This window comes from Mus pahari, chromosome 9, assembly GCF_900095145.1.
Source record: "Mus pahari chromosome 9, PAHARI_EIJ_v1.1, whole genome shotgun sequence".
Taxonomy (NCBI): Eukaryota; Metazoa; Chordata; class Mammalia; order Rodentia; family Muridae; genus Mus; species Mus pahari.
Genome location: NC_034598.1, coordinates 57,275,478 through 57,290,469, shown reverse-complemented (window position 1 = coordinate 57,290,469; position 14,992 = coordinate 57,275,478). Strand labels below are relative to the sequence as shown.

Genomic DNA, 14,992 nt, shown 5'->3' with positions numbered 1-14,992 from the left:
GGACCAAGAGCATTTTCTTAGAAATATTATTAGGCTTTTAAATTTTAGGAACAAACGCAATTTCTGTCATGAGTACATTTACAAGTTTTGTCCTCTTGACATACAGCAAGCTTACGTAGGAAAGAGACTATTTTTTTTTTTTTTTTTAATATTCATCCCTTTAGCAAGTACCCACTGAACACACACAATTTACAGGGAGCAATGACAGATATCAGGCACCTTCCTAACACTGTAATACTGATCTCAACTCAGAACCAGCATTTCAGATTTCAGAGGATGATAGGACCTTGGTCCTATCGTTACTCCTACTTGACAGACAAAGAAACAAAAGTAGTGGGAGATGCAGTTTCTCTCAGGTGGAGGGCTGCGGTTTGAATCTAAACCTCGTGGCTTCAGAATTCATATGGATAGACACACCCTTGTGTATGGTGGGGCAGATCAGATCTAGATAAAGCAGAAGCTATGGTAGAGAGGGTCTTGGCGAAATGGTGGAAACCGTGATCTGAAGCTACAGTAGAGAAAGTTGGATAGACATAAAAGTGGTACTTCAAGGTGGGGTGGGAAGATGATTAGAGTCCATCACTCCCCTGTTCAGATTCTGGATCTAGCACATATTTGTGGTAAAACGATTTCTCTTAGCCTCAGGCACTCAAACTATTTTAGTTCTAACGAGCAGTTGTGTATAGAAACACACATTCCATTAAGGAACAGAAGCCATGCAGGATGGATGGAAGGGGCTTCAAGGGACTTCCAGGGCAGCTGAAGGAGGCAAGCAAGGGAGAGAAGGAAGCACAGGTACACATGGGGAACAGCTCAGGCAGAGGGGTACGGGGACAGCCACCAGGACTGTGGTGGGAGAAGTCAGCCAGACAGCCAGGCGGTTTACTTTAGGGAGAGCTAGGCTGGAGGGAGGGGGTCGGGAACAGGGTGTTGGGATTATTCGGGAAATAGATAATGAAAGGCAGGAACCAGGGTGAAACCCTGAGAAAGGAGAGAGATTAAGAATTACTCCCAAGGTAAGTCGGAAAGAATTTGGTAACCAACTGGGGATTTGGGACTGACTTACAATGTTCTTTCCTTTTCCGCCCCAGGAGCCCCGGGGCGGTGAGACTGAAAGTGGAAGGTGGGTCAGGTGTGAATCAGAATCCAAAACTGGGCTGTCAGCAGCACAGAGGCCTTTGTGAAAAGTTCGAAGGGAAAGGGCAGGGCATGGTGGAGCTTTGGGTGTTAGTATGCCGAAGGCTCCAATAGGAAGGTAGAGTTCTTTGCCATCAATCTCCCCTTTTAGGAGTCAATCCCACAGTTATACACAATGGAGCCTTCTTTCCACGCGTATCAGAGGATCTTTAGAGTCTCTCTAAACCAAGTAATCATTAGAGAGTTTGATTGTGGATTGTTATTGGGTCTGGGTATGATCATGAATGCATTCATTAATAGGAGTGTTTTTGCATTCACTTGTAGGAACTTCAATGCGTTTTTTGGGAGTCCTCTAATGTACTCTGTAAGGCTTCTCTTATTAACCAAGTTATTGCTGTTTCCCACCCATAATTAAGTACTTAGGGACTGTGCTGGGTACTTGACCTATGTTAACACACTTAATTCTTCCCATGACATGGCCACTTGAACATTCCATTTCAGGCCCCAGAAGAATACCATGTTTGACTTGGGAAGGTTCACAGAGCTAGAATGTGGTAGAACCAGAAACTGAACATAGGTCTCTGTGTATAGCTCTCCAGAGACCCAGACAGAGAGATTCATTTAGAGGACTTGGCTTATGCCGCCACAGAGGCTGAAGAGCTTCAGGCTGTGCAGGATGCGCTAGGCAGCTAGAGACCCAGGAGACGTGATGACATGTTTTTAGCCTGAGTCCAAAGTTCTGAGAACCACTCTGAGCTAAGGTTTGGGACCCAGACAAAGGTCCTACACACAGGAAGAAGCACCAGGTCAGATTCCACAACAGGCAGTGGGGAGGGGCTAGCCTTGTGTCCCAGCCAGACCTTCAAGTGACTGCATAGGGTCTCCTCACGCTGGGGAAGGCAGTCTGCTTTATCCACTTAACTAATTAAAAAGTTTGTTTCTCCCAAAAGCATCTTCTCAGAAACACCCAAGCTAATGTTTATAATGCTTATGTGTTTATTAGCCGTGTATTAATTGTGCAAGCTGAGGGAGGAGTGCATTATTACAGTTTTATACCTCACGTAACATGATCGTTCCCCCCCCCCCCGTTACTCTCCCCGGCCTCCCTACCTTTGGTCTACTCTCTCATTCCTGGTGGTTACTCCTCTACTTTCTTGTCAGTTACGGTTCTCCCTAGACTCCACCTGGAAGCGAGCACACAGATGCTTACATTTCTGAATCCAGTTTATTTTATCTAACAGAATGATATTCAGTTCCGTTTCTAAAATGAGGGGATTTCACCTGTCTGTCTGCCATCTATCAATCTCTCATCTATTTATTTAATGCATTGTTTACTATCTATTTATCTATCATCTATCTATAGTCTATCATCTATCTATAGTCTATCATCTATCTATCATCTATGTTTATCATCTATCTATCTATCACCTATTTATAGTCTATTATCTATCAACCTGTCTATCATCTATCTATAGTTTATCATATATTTATCTATTATCTATCTATAGTCTGTCTATCATCTATGTTTCTACCATCTATCTATCTATCTATCTATCTATCTATCTATCTATCTATCATCTATTTATCTTTTATCTCTATCTATCTGTAATAGCTGGTTTTGTGTGTCAACTTGACACACAAGCTAGAGTCATTAGAGAGAAAGGATCCTCAGTTGAAGAAATGCCTCCATGAGATCCAGCTGTAAGGCATTTTCTCAGTCCTGGCTCCTATAAGAAAGCTGGCTGAGCAAGCTGTGAGAAGCAAGCCAGTAAGAAGTTCCCCTCTGTGGCCCCTGTATTAGCTCCTGCCTTGCTTAAGTTCCTGATTTCCTCCAATAATGAACTATGATGTGGAAGTGTAAGCCAAATAAACCCTTGTCTCTCCAACTTGCTTTTTGGTCATGGTGTCTCTTCATAGCAATAAAACCCTAACTAAGACACTATCATTTTTTAAAAGCCCATTCTTCTGGGCAGACACCTAGGATAATTCTGCATCTCCGCTCTTACAGTGTGCTGGGTTGATTATTTTCAGCTTAGACCCAGGAGCGGTATAGTTGGGTCATAAGTTAGTTCTACTCATGCTTAGATAAAACTTCCTGCCCATGTCCATACTGGATGGACTAATGCACAGTAAAGGGGGCACACAAACCACATGCACAGTTCTGAAGAGAAGGACAGATAACCACTAAAGGAACTCAGCATCTTCAGGGATCCCGGAAAGGCCAAGGGAAAGTCCACAGAGATTCCATTTCACCCTGGTCAAAATGGCCACCATCAAGAAACCGAACCAAACCGTGAATGCTAATGAGGACTTGAGGGGAAGAGCACGTATATGCTGATCGTGGGAATGGCAATCAGTCTGGATTAATGTCTTGCCGAAGAGCTGGCTGCCTGGTGGCCCAGTCATGTTGGCATAAAATGAGCCAACTTTTGACTGGAACCTCTGTGTTTCCTTCTGTCATTTTATAGCACCCTGTGACTTTTAAACAGTGAACGTTCTTTTTTGCTTTTCAAAGTTCTTTCTCCTGTTACAGTCTCCCAACTCAAGATTTTAAATAAAAATCAACACAGGCTCCTGTTTGTTTTCTGCCGTCTACCCTTTTCCCCACAAAAAGACACACGTCCCAAGAAGCTTCCTTCATTTCAAATGTTCAAAGAGGACTCTGCAGGTAAGAGTGAGTTAGTAACATCTGAAAGAATGCACGTACCCAGTAGGCGTATAGACGGGGTATTAAGAGAGTTTTAGATTCACTGCATGCGGTAGCAAGCAGGCGCTGGATTTCTGTAGCACGGCCGAGGCTTTCCGGCTTGTTTAATATGCTGTGGGTTTCTGCGTGAAGAGTCAATGCATAGTTTTAAAAAATATGGAGTGGATGTTCCAGGCCCTGGAACAAATCCCAAATAACAGCTGGGATTTAACCTCTCCAGCAGGACTCCTCCAATCCTGGAAACCGAATACCACAGACTCTTCCCATCATCATTAGAGTGAAGACCTTGTGAGCAAGAGACTGGAGGGCCTAATGTCAGAATACAAGGAAATGAGAGGAACACACATGTTCTCAAGTCTTTAAATGACTAATGACTGGAAAACTATGACCAAACAATACAATTAATGCTTTCAGTTTACAGAATCAGTCTATCAATAATTTTTTTTTTTTGGGGGGGAGGGTGGTTCAAGACAAGATTTCACTATGTAGCCCTGGCCTTCCTAGAACTCACTGTGTAAACCAGGCTGGCCTCAAACTCAAGAGATCCACCTGTCTCAGCCTCCTGAGTGCTGGCATTCAAGGCGTGCACCATCACCACCTGGCCTAGAATTTTTCTTCCTTACCAGGTGAAGAGGGCATTGGAATTAAGAGAATATGCCTCCTTTTCCTTTTTACTTAGAAAATTATAAAATTGAGACCAAGCAAAGCCATCTTTGGGAGTGTGTCCCATCGTCTCACCTTAACTTAACTTGGTTAAGGTAAATCACTGTCAGTTTTTAATTCTGTAAACTCAGGCTGCAAGACCATTCAAGCTGCTCTAGATTCTTGGAAGAATTTATGTTCAAAGTCGTTCCACAGATTTGAGATCTTGTCTAGAAACCATGGCTGCGGATATAGGTACTTATTTATTTGTTTATTTTTGGTTTAATTACAGCTTTTCTCCCTTCCCTTCCCCCCACCAAACTCTTATGTATCCCCCCTTCCCCACTGTGGTGGTCTGAATATACTTGGCCCAGAGTTGCTCTATAGGGGGTGTGGCCTTGTTGGAGGAAGTACATCACTGTCAGGGTGGTCTTTGAGACCCTCTTCCTAGCTACCTGGAAGACAGTCTTCTTCTGTTTGTCTTCCTGACATGATGATAATGGACTGAACCTCAGAACCAGTAAGTTATCCTCAATTAAATGGTGTCCTTTAAAAGAGTTGCCTTGGTCGTGGTGTCTCTTCACAGCAATGGAAACCCTAAGACACCCACTCTTTTTCAAATTCATGGGCCCCTTTCAACTAATTGTTATTGCCCTTTCTTTAAAGGACATAGATTTTCAAATTTACTAAAGAATAAAAAGAATGTGCCTAGCTGTTTGAGATCTAGTTTTTTTGTTTTTTGTTTTAAAAATAAAGCTCAAGATAATGTTACAATTTCTTGGAATAGACTTTCAGATACATTGTTTTGAATATAAGGCTACATCAGACTTAATTTAAATTACCTAATATTATTTTTCTAATATTTTTCTGTGAAGTGGTCTGAATAATACAATGAGAAGACTTCATGAAGAGAATACCAGGGGTAGCCCAAGTGAGGTCACAATGCTCACCCTTTAGCACCAGTGAGCTTATTTTCTTTGAGGCTAGAAATACAAAGTGAAAAGCTACATTATCCCTGACACAGCTCAGGACTTAGCTGCTGATGGCCATATATGAAATGATGATGCAAGATGTTTGCTATCAGTGAACACATATTTGAGACAAATAACATGAGGGGGAAGTTATAACTTCAAGAGTTTGTTACTTGCAGCTGTATGATTCACAAGATAATATCTGACCCTAGTATCTAAGATGTGCTAATTTGAACTACTACTAAAATAAAATAAAATAAAATAAAAAACCTTCCTGTATCCCTAGCTTTTATCCAAGAGCCCAACACATAGTAGGGATTTTGTCAGAGTTAAAATACAATCAGTAGGAATGAGTTAGAACTCTGTCATCACTAGGCTGTCACTTTGGTGGGGCAATCATGCCGTTGATTGCAGTAAAACTTCATGAGTAAGGGCCAGTTCATATTAGAGGTTTATTGGTCAGGCCCCCCAGAATAACACCTGTTAGAATATTCATCCACATCGTTATTATTACATCAAATGCTCCAGCGGTTTTTACGCTGCTTGTACTCCCTCGTAGCCAGCCTGGCTATAGCTGGATGGCCTTTAATCTTTCTGGAAAATCAAGTCACATTCTTGAAACTAACTTAGGGCAAGACCAAAGTTGTGCCATCTGTCTTTCTGGATTTTACAGAGTCTGAAAGGAGCACGTTCCGATGGGATTGGGGGCGGGAAGGGGAGAACAATAAAGAGTTTTTCTGTATTGTCTTGGCTGTCCTAGAACTCGCTCTGTAGACCAGGCTGGCCTCGAACTCGGAGATATACTTGCCTCTGCCTCCCAAGTGCTGGAAGTAAAGGCGTGCACCACCACGCCAACACTGCGCAGCTCAGATGGGATTTCTAAGAATAACCCCTGAGATGTTGTGACTTTGTTTCTACTTAGCTCTTCAGCTCCCAGGGGCTGTGTAGCTCTGCTCCTGAATCCTTTCCTTTCTTTCCTTAGGAGAGACAGCCACTGGTTTTTGGCAGCCGGGCAGCTCTGCAGTGACAACCAAGCACTCACACAAGGGGCGACGGCAGGTGCCAACATCCCTGCTTGAACAGACAGTTTATGAGATGGCAGGAGAAGAGACCTTATCTGTAGGTGTTGTGCGAATATGCTATTGCTCTGGCAGTGAGAGAGCGAAGGCTGGCAAGAGCTGATGTCCCCATTGAGGGAGAGGAACCACAGTTCCTTCAGAGGCCAAAAGAAACCGCAGAGGCGAAACCCCCAAACCACACTCCAGTAGATACAGCCTCTGGGGCTCCAAATTCTTCAGAACCCGTCAGAGGGGAGGGGAAGGCATGGTTATTTTCCAGTCAGAGGCCCAGGCTTGAGGAAATGAATGGCATCTCCATGCAAGACAGACAGCTGCCAAAAGTCCCTCTTCTAGTAGCACTGAAATCTCAAGGAAGAGCCCACATGCCTGGGCAGAACCTTCTGGGCTCTGCTACAAAGGCTTCTGTCCCCCCTCCCCACCTTTATTCATTTTCCACTGATTTTTTTTTTCCTGTGATCCTATGACAAGGGGAAGAAACTAATCATAAAACCTGATCATAAAATTCCTCCCTACACTTGCAGACAGCTATTAAATATTCACTCAGCTGAGGTCTGCTTGCATCCTTTAAAACAAAAGGGGCTCCCCGCTCCCACTGTCCCCACCCCTGGGACCAGCGCCGATCATCCCGAAAGTTGCCACTGCCCCTGTGTTGAGGGCGAAGTTAGCGAATCCGGAGCGGCGAGTCTCAACTTGGGGGAGGGGGCGACGGGCAGGGCTGGGGAGGGGGGGTGAGCGGCGAGAAGGAGGGACCAGAGGGAAGGACACTGCCCCCTGCTTCATCGAGGTCATCGCCGAAGCCGCCTGAGCGGCCGGTCGGGCTCGGGGCGGGAGGCCCGGGAGGGGCGGGCGAGGGCTCCGCAGCGGCGGCGGGGTGCCAGGCTCCGTACCTGGCGGGCCGGGCGCGCCTCGCAGGCCGGCGATCCGGGCGCGGAGGGTGTGAGCGCGCGCGCCCCTCCGTGCCCGCCCAGCCTCGCGCGCGTCTCGGGGGAGAGGCTCCGGCGACAGGCGCCCCGGGAGCCCGCAGCTCGGTCCCGCCCGCCCCGAGGAGCTTTGTGCGGCCGCGGCGGCTCCGAGTCCCACCTGCTGGCGGCGGAGGGACGAGGAAGGGGAAGGAGGCGAGGACGACGAGGAGGAGGAGGTGGAGGAGGAGGAGGAGCGGAGCGAGGCGGCGCCAGCCCTGAGCTCCCGCCGGCGCCCACCTCCGGGGGCTCGGCGGTCCTACACCGGCCTGCTCCGGTCCCCCGGCCTCGCGGCCACACCGCGCCACCGCGGCTGCAGAACCCCCTCCCCACCCCCTCCCCTGCTCTGCCCGGTTACCGCGCGGCCCGACCGCCCCAGCCACCGCCACCGCCACCCCCGGGGAGCTCGGGAGACTTGGAGGCGAGCAGCGGGGCGCGCGGCGTCGCTTCAATGTACCGGGGAGTCGCCTCGGCGCCCCAGCCCTGCTGAGCAGCCTCGGGCGTGTTGCTACCGGCCGGAGGGCGTGAGCCAGGAGGCGCGGCGAGCCCCGGAGCCGGCGACCAGCGAGCGAGCGAGCCCCGGAGCAAGCTTAGGGAGCAGACACCATGCCGGGCTGGAAGAAGAACATCCCCATCTGCTTGCAAGCGGAGGAGCAGGAGAGAGGTGAGCCTGGCGGTCGAGCCTGGGGGGCCGGGCCGGGCGCCCTCGGTGCCTCCCTGTCCCCCAGCTCCCCGAGACCTGTCCTCGGGCCGGCAAGGGAGGGGCGCCGTGCCCTCCGGGAGCCGCGCTCCAGGCCAGGTGGCACCTTGCGAAATCCGAGAGGGGGTTTGGGAGTCTGGAGGGGGGGAAGCCGAGGGGGCAAGGGAACAGTGCTGCGGCAAGCAACTTTTCGCCCGGGGAAAGATTTTGTTTTTTCCTGCCGAGGACCTAGAGGGAACTCCAGCTTCTCTTGGGCCCGCTGCGCACGTGGAGCCCCGGTTCCTGTCTGTGCGGTGGGCTCTCCCGGTGCTGGGGGTGGGGGAGAACCTTGCAATGCTTTAAGTGACTTTTCAAACTTTCCTCCTCCTGCCGCGGCCGCCTCGGCGATGTCCCCGCCTCTGGCTGGGCTACGACGGTGCTGCAAAACCCAAAGTTGCAGGAGATTCGTAAAGGGGGAGGAGAAGGGGGAAGAGTGTGGGGGAGGAAAGGGGGCGCTGCCTTGGGTCGCTGGAAGCGGGGGAGGGGAGACAGAGAAGACTGTCCCCCGGCTGGTAGCGACTGCCTAAAAGATGAGTTATGCCCAGCGCAGTCCCGGCTTTCTAGTTAATACCGCAGGACTGCGGACTTTTCATAATTACTGTCTATTTTCTTCGGAAGAGATGGCTTTCCGTGCCAGGTGGCTTTGCAGCCCCTTTGTGCTTCAGCTTGCCAAGTGTGCTGGGCACGTTGGTTTGAAGTGACTTGCGGAGAGGAAAAGTTGAAGGCCTTTTGCACTTTAAACGCTTGGTTCTGTTGTCATCTTATGGTGTTTGGGTTGTGCAGTGGTTGGCCGTAACCTGGATATGATGTACCGAGTACACCAAAATTTCCTACCAATCCATGGGGCTGTGGGGTGCGCAGCATCCAGAGGGATTCCCTGGCTGTCAAGGTCCACCAGGGTTTATATACGTCTGCTGCCTCTACTCCAGCCTGCCTTGGCTTGTTCAAGGAACCTGCTTGAGAATTGAATAGCTTTCAGGTTGCAGGGTCTTCATAACTAACAGTTGGTGCTGGAGGTTAAATGGTGCTTCATGGGTAGGCGGTGAGGGAAGCTGGAAGCCAATCTGGTGTGTAGAAGGGACAGCGCCATTCCCCCTCCCAACCGCCCCCCCCCCCCGAAAAGAATTTGATTCTGCAGCGTGGGGGAGCTGGTATGGACTGTGACTGGTGTTACTGGTCATGCTAAAAGTTTCAGGCTTTTGAAAAAATGCTTACAGCCAAGAAATCAATGTACAGTTTCTAGTTTTTCTCTAGGTGGCACAGCGCGTCTTTGGTTGATAGCCTGTTTAATGACTCAGGGAATCTGTCCCTTTTAAAACCACTTCCTTATTAGAGTTGTGCATTCATTTCCAGTACACTTCTGGCATGTGACCATGGATTTACGCCCCCTCCACCCCAGTGGTATCCCTGCTACACAAATGCTTCTATGCCTGCCTTTGCATAACCGTATCATAAGATGTGCAGATCCAGGTGCCAATAATTCACCACCAGGTTGAAGCACTGAAAGAAAGCATTCTGTCAAGAACCCAGGTCTGTCCTATCAGCTGAAGGCTGCGTCGCACCTGATGTTAAGTGCGTCAGTTTGATTAAAAAAAAAAAAATCACCACTGTGTTGCCCCCAGGTTTTATCAGAATGCTGAAGTGGTAGATTTTTTTTTTTTTTGGATTGTAACAAAATGTACTTGTATGCCTTTTAGAAATATGGTAACTTTGAAAGATGATCACCTAATCTGCTTGGTTGAGATAAGACTGGAATTTCTCCAGTGCATAAAAATGTAAGTCAGAAAAATTGGACTGCCTTAGCTCCTCCAACAGGAGGAAACGGAGAATGTATGGCGCTTGGTTGCTTTTATTTATTTATTTAATGTTTTTATTCCTTGTTTATGACATGTTTTTCTAAACAACAAGTGTGTGTGTGTATATATAATATTTTATATATATATATATATATATATATATACACATTAGTAGTATTTTTTGAGGCCCTGCCTTATTGAGAATGTGCAAATGATTTTGTTCTTTAAACATTGTGCATAGCCATCGAACTTGTGTGTGTGGGTATGTGGGTGTATTGTGTGTATGTGGGTGTATTTGCTTACTGACTTTCCGTATGTCTGTCAGAGGACACTGCTCTGATTGTGCCCTTTGCAGAATGTATTGAGTGCTTGAGTTTTCTCTTTGCATTTGAAGTAACATTGTATAGACCGCCTCACTGCCCCATGATTACTTTTGAAATATAAACTATCAGGTCAGTCAAAAAAAAATCAACATGGAATACATATATTTTTAATATTGTTTGAGAATACAGTCAACCAAAAGGCCAATTTGTAGCATTAAATCCTAATGTGGGCTGTGCCCTTTCTACACCTCTTCCAACCTCAGATACCATTTGCCATGCTGAAACCCATTATGGAGACTAGTAAAANGTTTTATTTTTCTGTGAATTTTACTTTTTAAAGTATCTTTGTTGATTATAACTCGAATTAATATGAAGTTCTAGATTCCTCAAGATTATATATATATATATATATATATATATATATATATACATATATACACACACACACACACATCTCTATCTCAGCATTATTCCTTTAAAATGCTAATTTTGGTTCATGGATGGATGGGAGGAGCTGGCGAGATGACTTAGTCAGCATTCTTGCAAGCATGAGGACCTGAGTTCCAAACCCAAGCCGGGTGCACTGGTGCTTGCCTGCAGTGCTCTTCCTGGGGAAGTGGAGACCCGGGTGATTACTGGATCTTGCTAGGCAGCCGATCCAGCTGTGTTGGGGAGCTCTGGGTTCAGTGAGAGACCCTGTCTCAAAGATAAGGCAGAGGAGCAAATGAGGAATGATATCGCATCTGCTCGCAGGGACTACTCAGGGGGGACATACCTTCTTGGTACTGTCACATACAAAAGGTGTTTTGGCTAGTCTATGTAGATTCCCATCATACATGCCGTTCATAACTTGGGTTTGTCTTGGAGGCCTCTGTCAAGACAATATTGAATGAGCTATGACTACTGCATGCAGGGTTGAGCAGAGCAACGGCAACAGATGGGTTGTGGCAGTCAGTGTTCACAAGATGACATGTGCAGACTCACCCGTGTGAGGTGACACACCATTACAATTCAGAACACAACTTCTCTGTCCTGTCCTCTCCCCCATGTTTCTGCTTGAGCTGCTAAACCCAATCGACTCGGAAGCCACCAGACACGCTCTGGGGTAAATGTTTTTAGGAGAATAGGAACGAGGTTGATGTTCTCTTTAATATCCCTTCCGATCAAATGAAATTAAGCAGTTTATTGGTTGTTTGACATCTGCTTCTTAGCCGCTGGAATAGGAATACAGTTACCGAGAAGACAGCACCGAAGCTTAGGTGCCTCTGTAATTAACAGTGCCTGTCTTTTGCCTTGTGGCTTTCCTTCTGACTCCTGAGGCTTTGGTTAGTGAATGTTCATTACAGTTTAACAACGTGTAGTGAGCATTCATAATCAAATGTGCTGCTTAGGAAAAATGACATCTTTCTGTTGTAAACATAGCCCCTCCTAGTCTATTTTGGGGCAATAAAATAACACTAACTGACATTTCCTTTAACTTTGAAATTTAGACTTAATAGAGTATATGGATATTATCCACTTGTAATGATGTTTCAACTGTATGCTATATTGGTATATATGCTCACCAGGGAAGAAGGCATCTATTTTATATTCCTCTACACCTTTGCCTTTAAAATTTTTCTTGTAAGTTTTGGAGGTCTACATGTGAACTTAGCATTTCTGCTTCAGAAGCTCCTTTCTAGGGTTTCTATGTGTAGTTTGGCAAATGAGAGCTGTAGACACCTTTACTTGTAGTTAGCTTTGATAAAGCATCAACGAGAAAGGATGGGGCTGGGGAGGAAAGTTAAAAAGTATACCTTTACTGTGTACCCTGGGTCTGTTTTATTTCCACATCATATGGAGACCTGGTGACGTCATGACACACCCTGCCTAATAAAATGCCAGCCTGACATTTGAATTTGACTGGGGAGCTTCGTGTGGGAAAAGGGAGGAAGGTGAACAAATCTAGAGTAGTCTGGATGTTGGACACTGTTGGATGCCGCATGTGTGTGTGTGGCTTTGTGCAATTATGGGCTCCACTCTACTTGTAAGGTAGGCATTGCTATCAGATGAGGAACTTGTGTGGCCCACAATCAACACATTTGCTTGTAGTTACAAAGTCAATACCCTGGGTACTAATTTCTAAAAAGAGATAATTTAAAAAAGAGAAGTTAAGCTACAATTCCTTAGAGAAACTGTAGTATTTTATTAGCACAATAACATCTTGCATTATTCGTCTCAGAAAATGCTGCTGGCAAATCTTCCATCATGAATTCCTGAGACAGTTTTGTCTTTTTTTTTAAAAGTTACTTGTATGGGAAAGCACTTGTCAGGTATATTTTGTGCTTTCTGTACACTGACTTTAGAAGACACTGACTTTGGAAGACGGACATACTAACTTGAGTAGTAAAGATGGCGACCTGAATGCATTTATTCACTCATGTTATCTTATATTTTGTGTGTGTAAGTCATGCCACTGCATGCATACGGCAATCAGAGGGCAACTTGTGGGGGCCAGTTCTCTCCTCGCCTGTGGGCATCAAGGACCCAGCTTAGATGGTCAGGCTCTGGAGCAGGTCTTATCACCTACTGAGATAACTCACAGTTTCTAGTCATTTAAATTTTGATACATAGTCTCTCCCTGTGGTCCAGGCTTCAGCTGGAAAATGCTATCCTTCTTTTGTTCCTAAGTGCTAGAATTTACAGGTGGGCACTACCACATTTGGCTCAATATGTTCCCCAGTAAAATTATTTGACAAGCTTAAAGTAACTCATTTAGTGGAATAGCTTTTTCCACCAAGGTTTCAACATTGTTACCGTTTTTCCTTGTTGTCGGAGGGTATTAGCCAGGATGGCAAGAATTAAGGAGAACAAGGTATTGTTTTTCTGTTGTGGGCCGGCAAATAACTGCATTGTTGTGGGCATTGAACTGTTGCTTTGTTGCCAAACATATTATGTAATTAAAACCATATATCTGAACTCAGCCTGGCTACCAGTGGTCAAACAAAGGGACCTCCTCTGGTCATGCTTTCTTCTGCGGCAACCTGATTGGGCTTCTTATACAGAGGAAAAGGACTATCAATTCATACCAGTGAAGGAATTCTGAGAACTGAATACCCTGAGATCTAATATTGTTGTGCTAAGCGCTTTACAATGGCAGACAGTTTAAGAATGACTTGCTTTCCATTAAGTTGCAAGAATAGTTAGTAGTATCAAATGCAAAAGCGACAGTGATAGAGGCCCGCCCATCCAGCTGCCTCAGCTCTGAGAGGCGAAGCTGACTCTAGGCTTCAGTCTTGGACCTTTGGCTTTCTGAGATGCACACGTTTCTTAAGTGTAAATATGAGAAACCTATTGATACAGGTTTCCACGGAGAAGAGGTCCTGAGTGGGTTAGATGCTGTCAGCTTTATGGGAAAGTTAATGTTGTCTGACTATATCTAGCAATTAAAATGCGTCAGATTTAATGTGCCGCCACCCTTCATCGCGACAGTGTTTAACTTGCAGGCACCAAAGGAGGACTGTGGAGAAGGCGTAACTTGGATCCTGGTTGTCAGAGTCTGTGGCTTCAGCACAGTGGTAGAGAGCAAGTAATTTGAAGAGAAATAGCATTGAGTCCACTCTGACAAAAGCGTCTCTCAAACCCCGGAGTGTTCTGGATGCTCTTGTGCTACAGCCGGGTTCACTGACGGCAAAACCTCTTATTATTTCCATGTCGTCGTGAAGTACCTGTACACTTAGCACCTTAAGGGTATCTATATGATGAGGTGATAAGAGGGTTTTTTTTTTTTCTTTGCAAAGTTCCCCAGTTGGCAGAGGGGACCAAGCCCAGTGCTTCCCGAGAAGTTACAATGAAGCAGTAGCTTTCTGAAGCCAGGATCTTTGATGTAGTGGAATTTGACACTTCTACAAAGATGCAAAAACTCAAATGAAGAAGCAAACAAGCCAAGGCCACATTTCCTCCCCTTGCTTGTGGGTCACTCTGGGCCCCTAGGGACATGGGTGAATGGGAAGATCACATCTTCGTTTTTTTTTTTTTTTTTTTGGCTGGAGGGAAATGGTTGCATACAGTTGTAGAGTTCTGGGTATGGCCCACAAACTGCAGCTGCTGCCTCTTTGATCCCTTGCAGACTAGTGCCAAGGAAGAGTGAGAGAGTGTTTGTGCTGGGTGGGTGGTGGGGCAGAAGATGCTCTGAGGGCAGAAGCCAGTAGTGGTGACATGAGGAAGGGGTGGACAACTTGAAAGGAGGAAGAGGCTTCTGGAAGACAGGGCACCACTGAACAGAGTATCCCACGGACTGCTAGCGATTTCTCAAGGGACGGATGGGTAGACAGCGGCCTTGTTTGTATGGGATATAAAGTGGCAGGAAGACTCGCCTCCACCACAGTGGTAAAGGGGAACATGAGACTGGAGAAAGCAAGGTGCAGGACTTCCTATTGCCAGGATGAAGTTCAAGCTGTCCAGTGGGGGATGTGGATTGTCCAAGGATGAGTGATTGGATTCTATTCATCTCTAAGAAAAGTGACCTGGGTATCATGGAGGGAACCTGTGACAGGTGGGGACTTGGAGGAGTCAGGGGAGTGAACAGGCTGCTGCCTTGATTTGATGAGCCTTGGTTTGATCTTCTCTCTCTCTCTCTCTCTCTCTCTCTCTCTCTCTC

The 14,992-nt window shown here is 46.4% G+C and overlaps 1 protein-coding gene across 6 annotated transcripts in view; it reads left to right on the top strand.

Annotated features, from left to right (window-relative positions):
• The first annotated feature begins 7,732 nt into the window (after positions 1–7,732).
• Grip1 (glutamate receptor interacting protein 1) overlaps positions 7,733–14,992 on the top strand; it is a 611,271-nt gene continuing 604,011 nt past the window's right edge. For 4 of the 6 annotated variants that reach the window (XR_003844501.1, XM_021205771.2, XM_029542449.1 and 1 more), the window contains exon 1: positions 7,733–8,159. Coding sequence is in view for 5 of the 6 variants with exons in the window: in XM_021205771.2 (XP_021061430.1) it covers positions 8,102–8,159 (58 nt within the window). In the remaining variant the exon portion in view is untranslated. The remainder of the gene's footprint in view (positions 8,160–14,992) is intronic. The other 2 variants (XM_029542447.1, XM_029542444.1) reach the window with 1 other exon arrangement.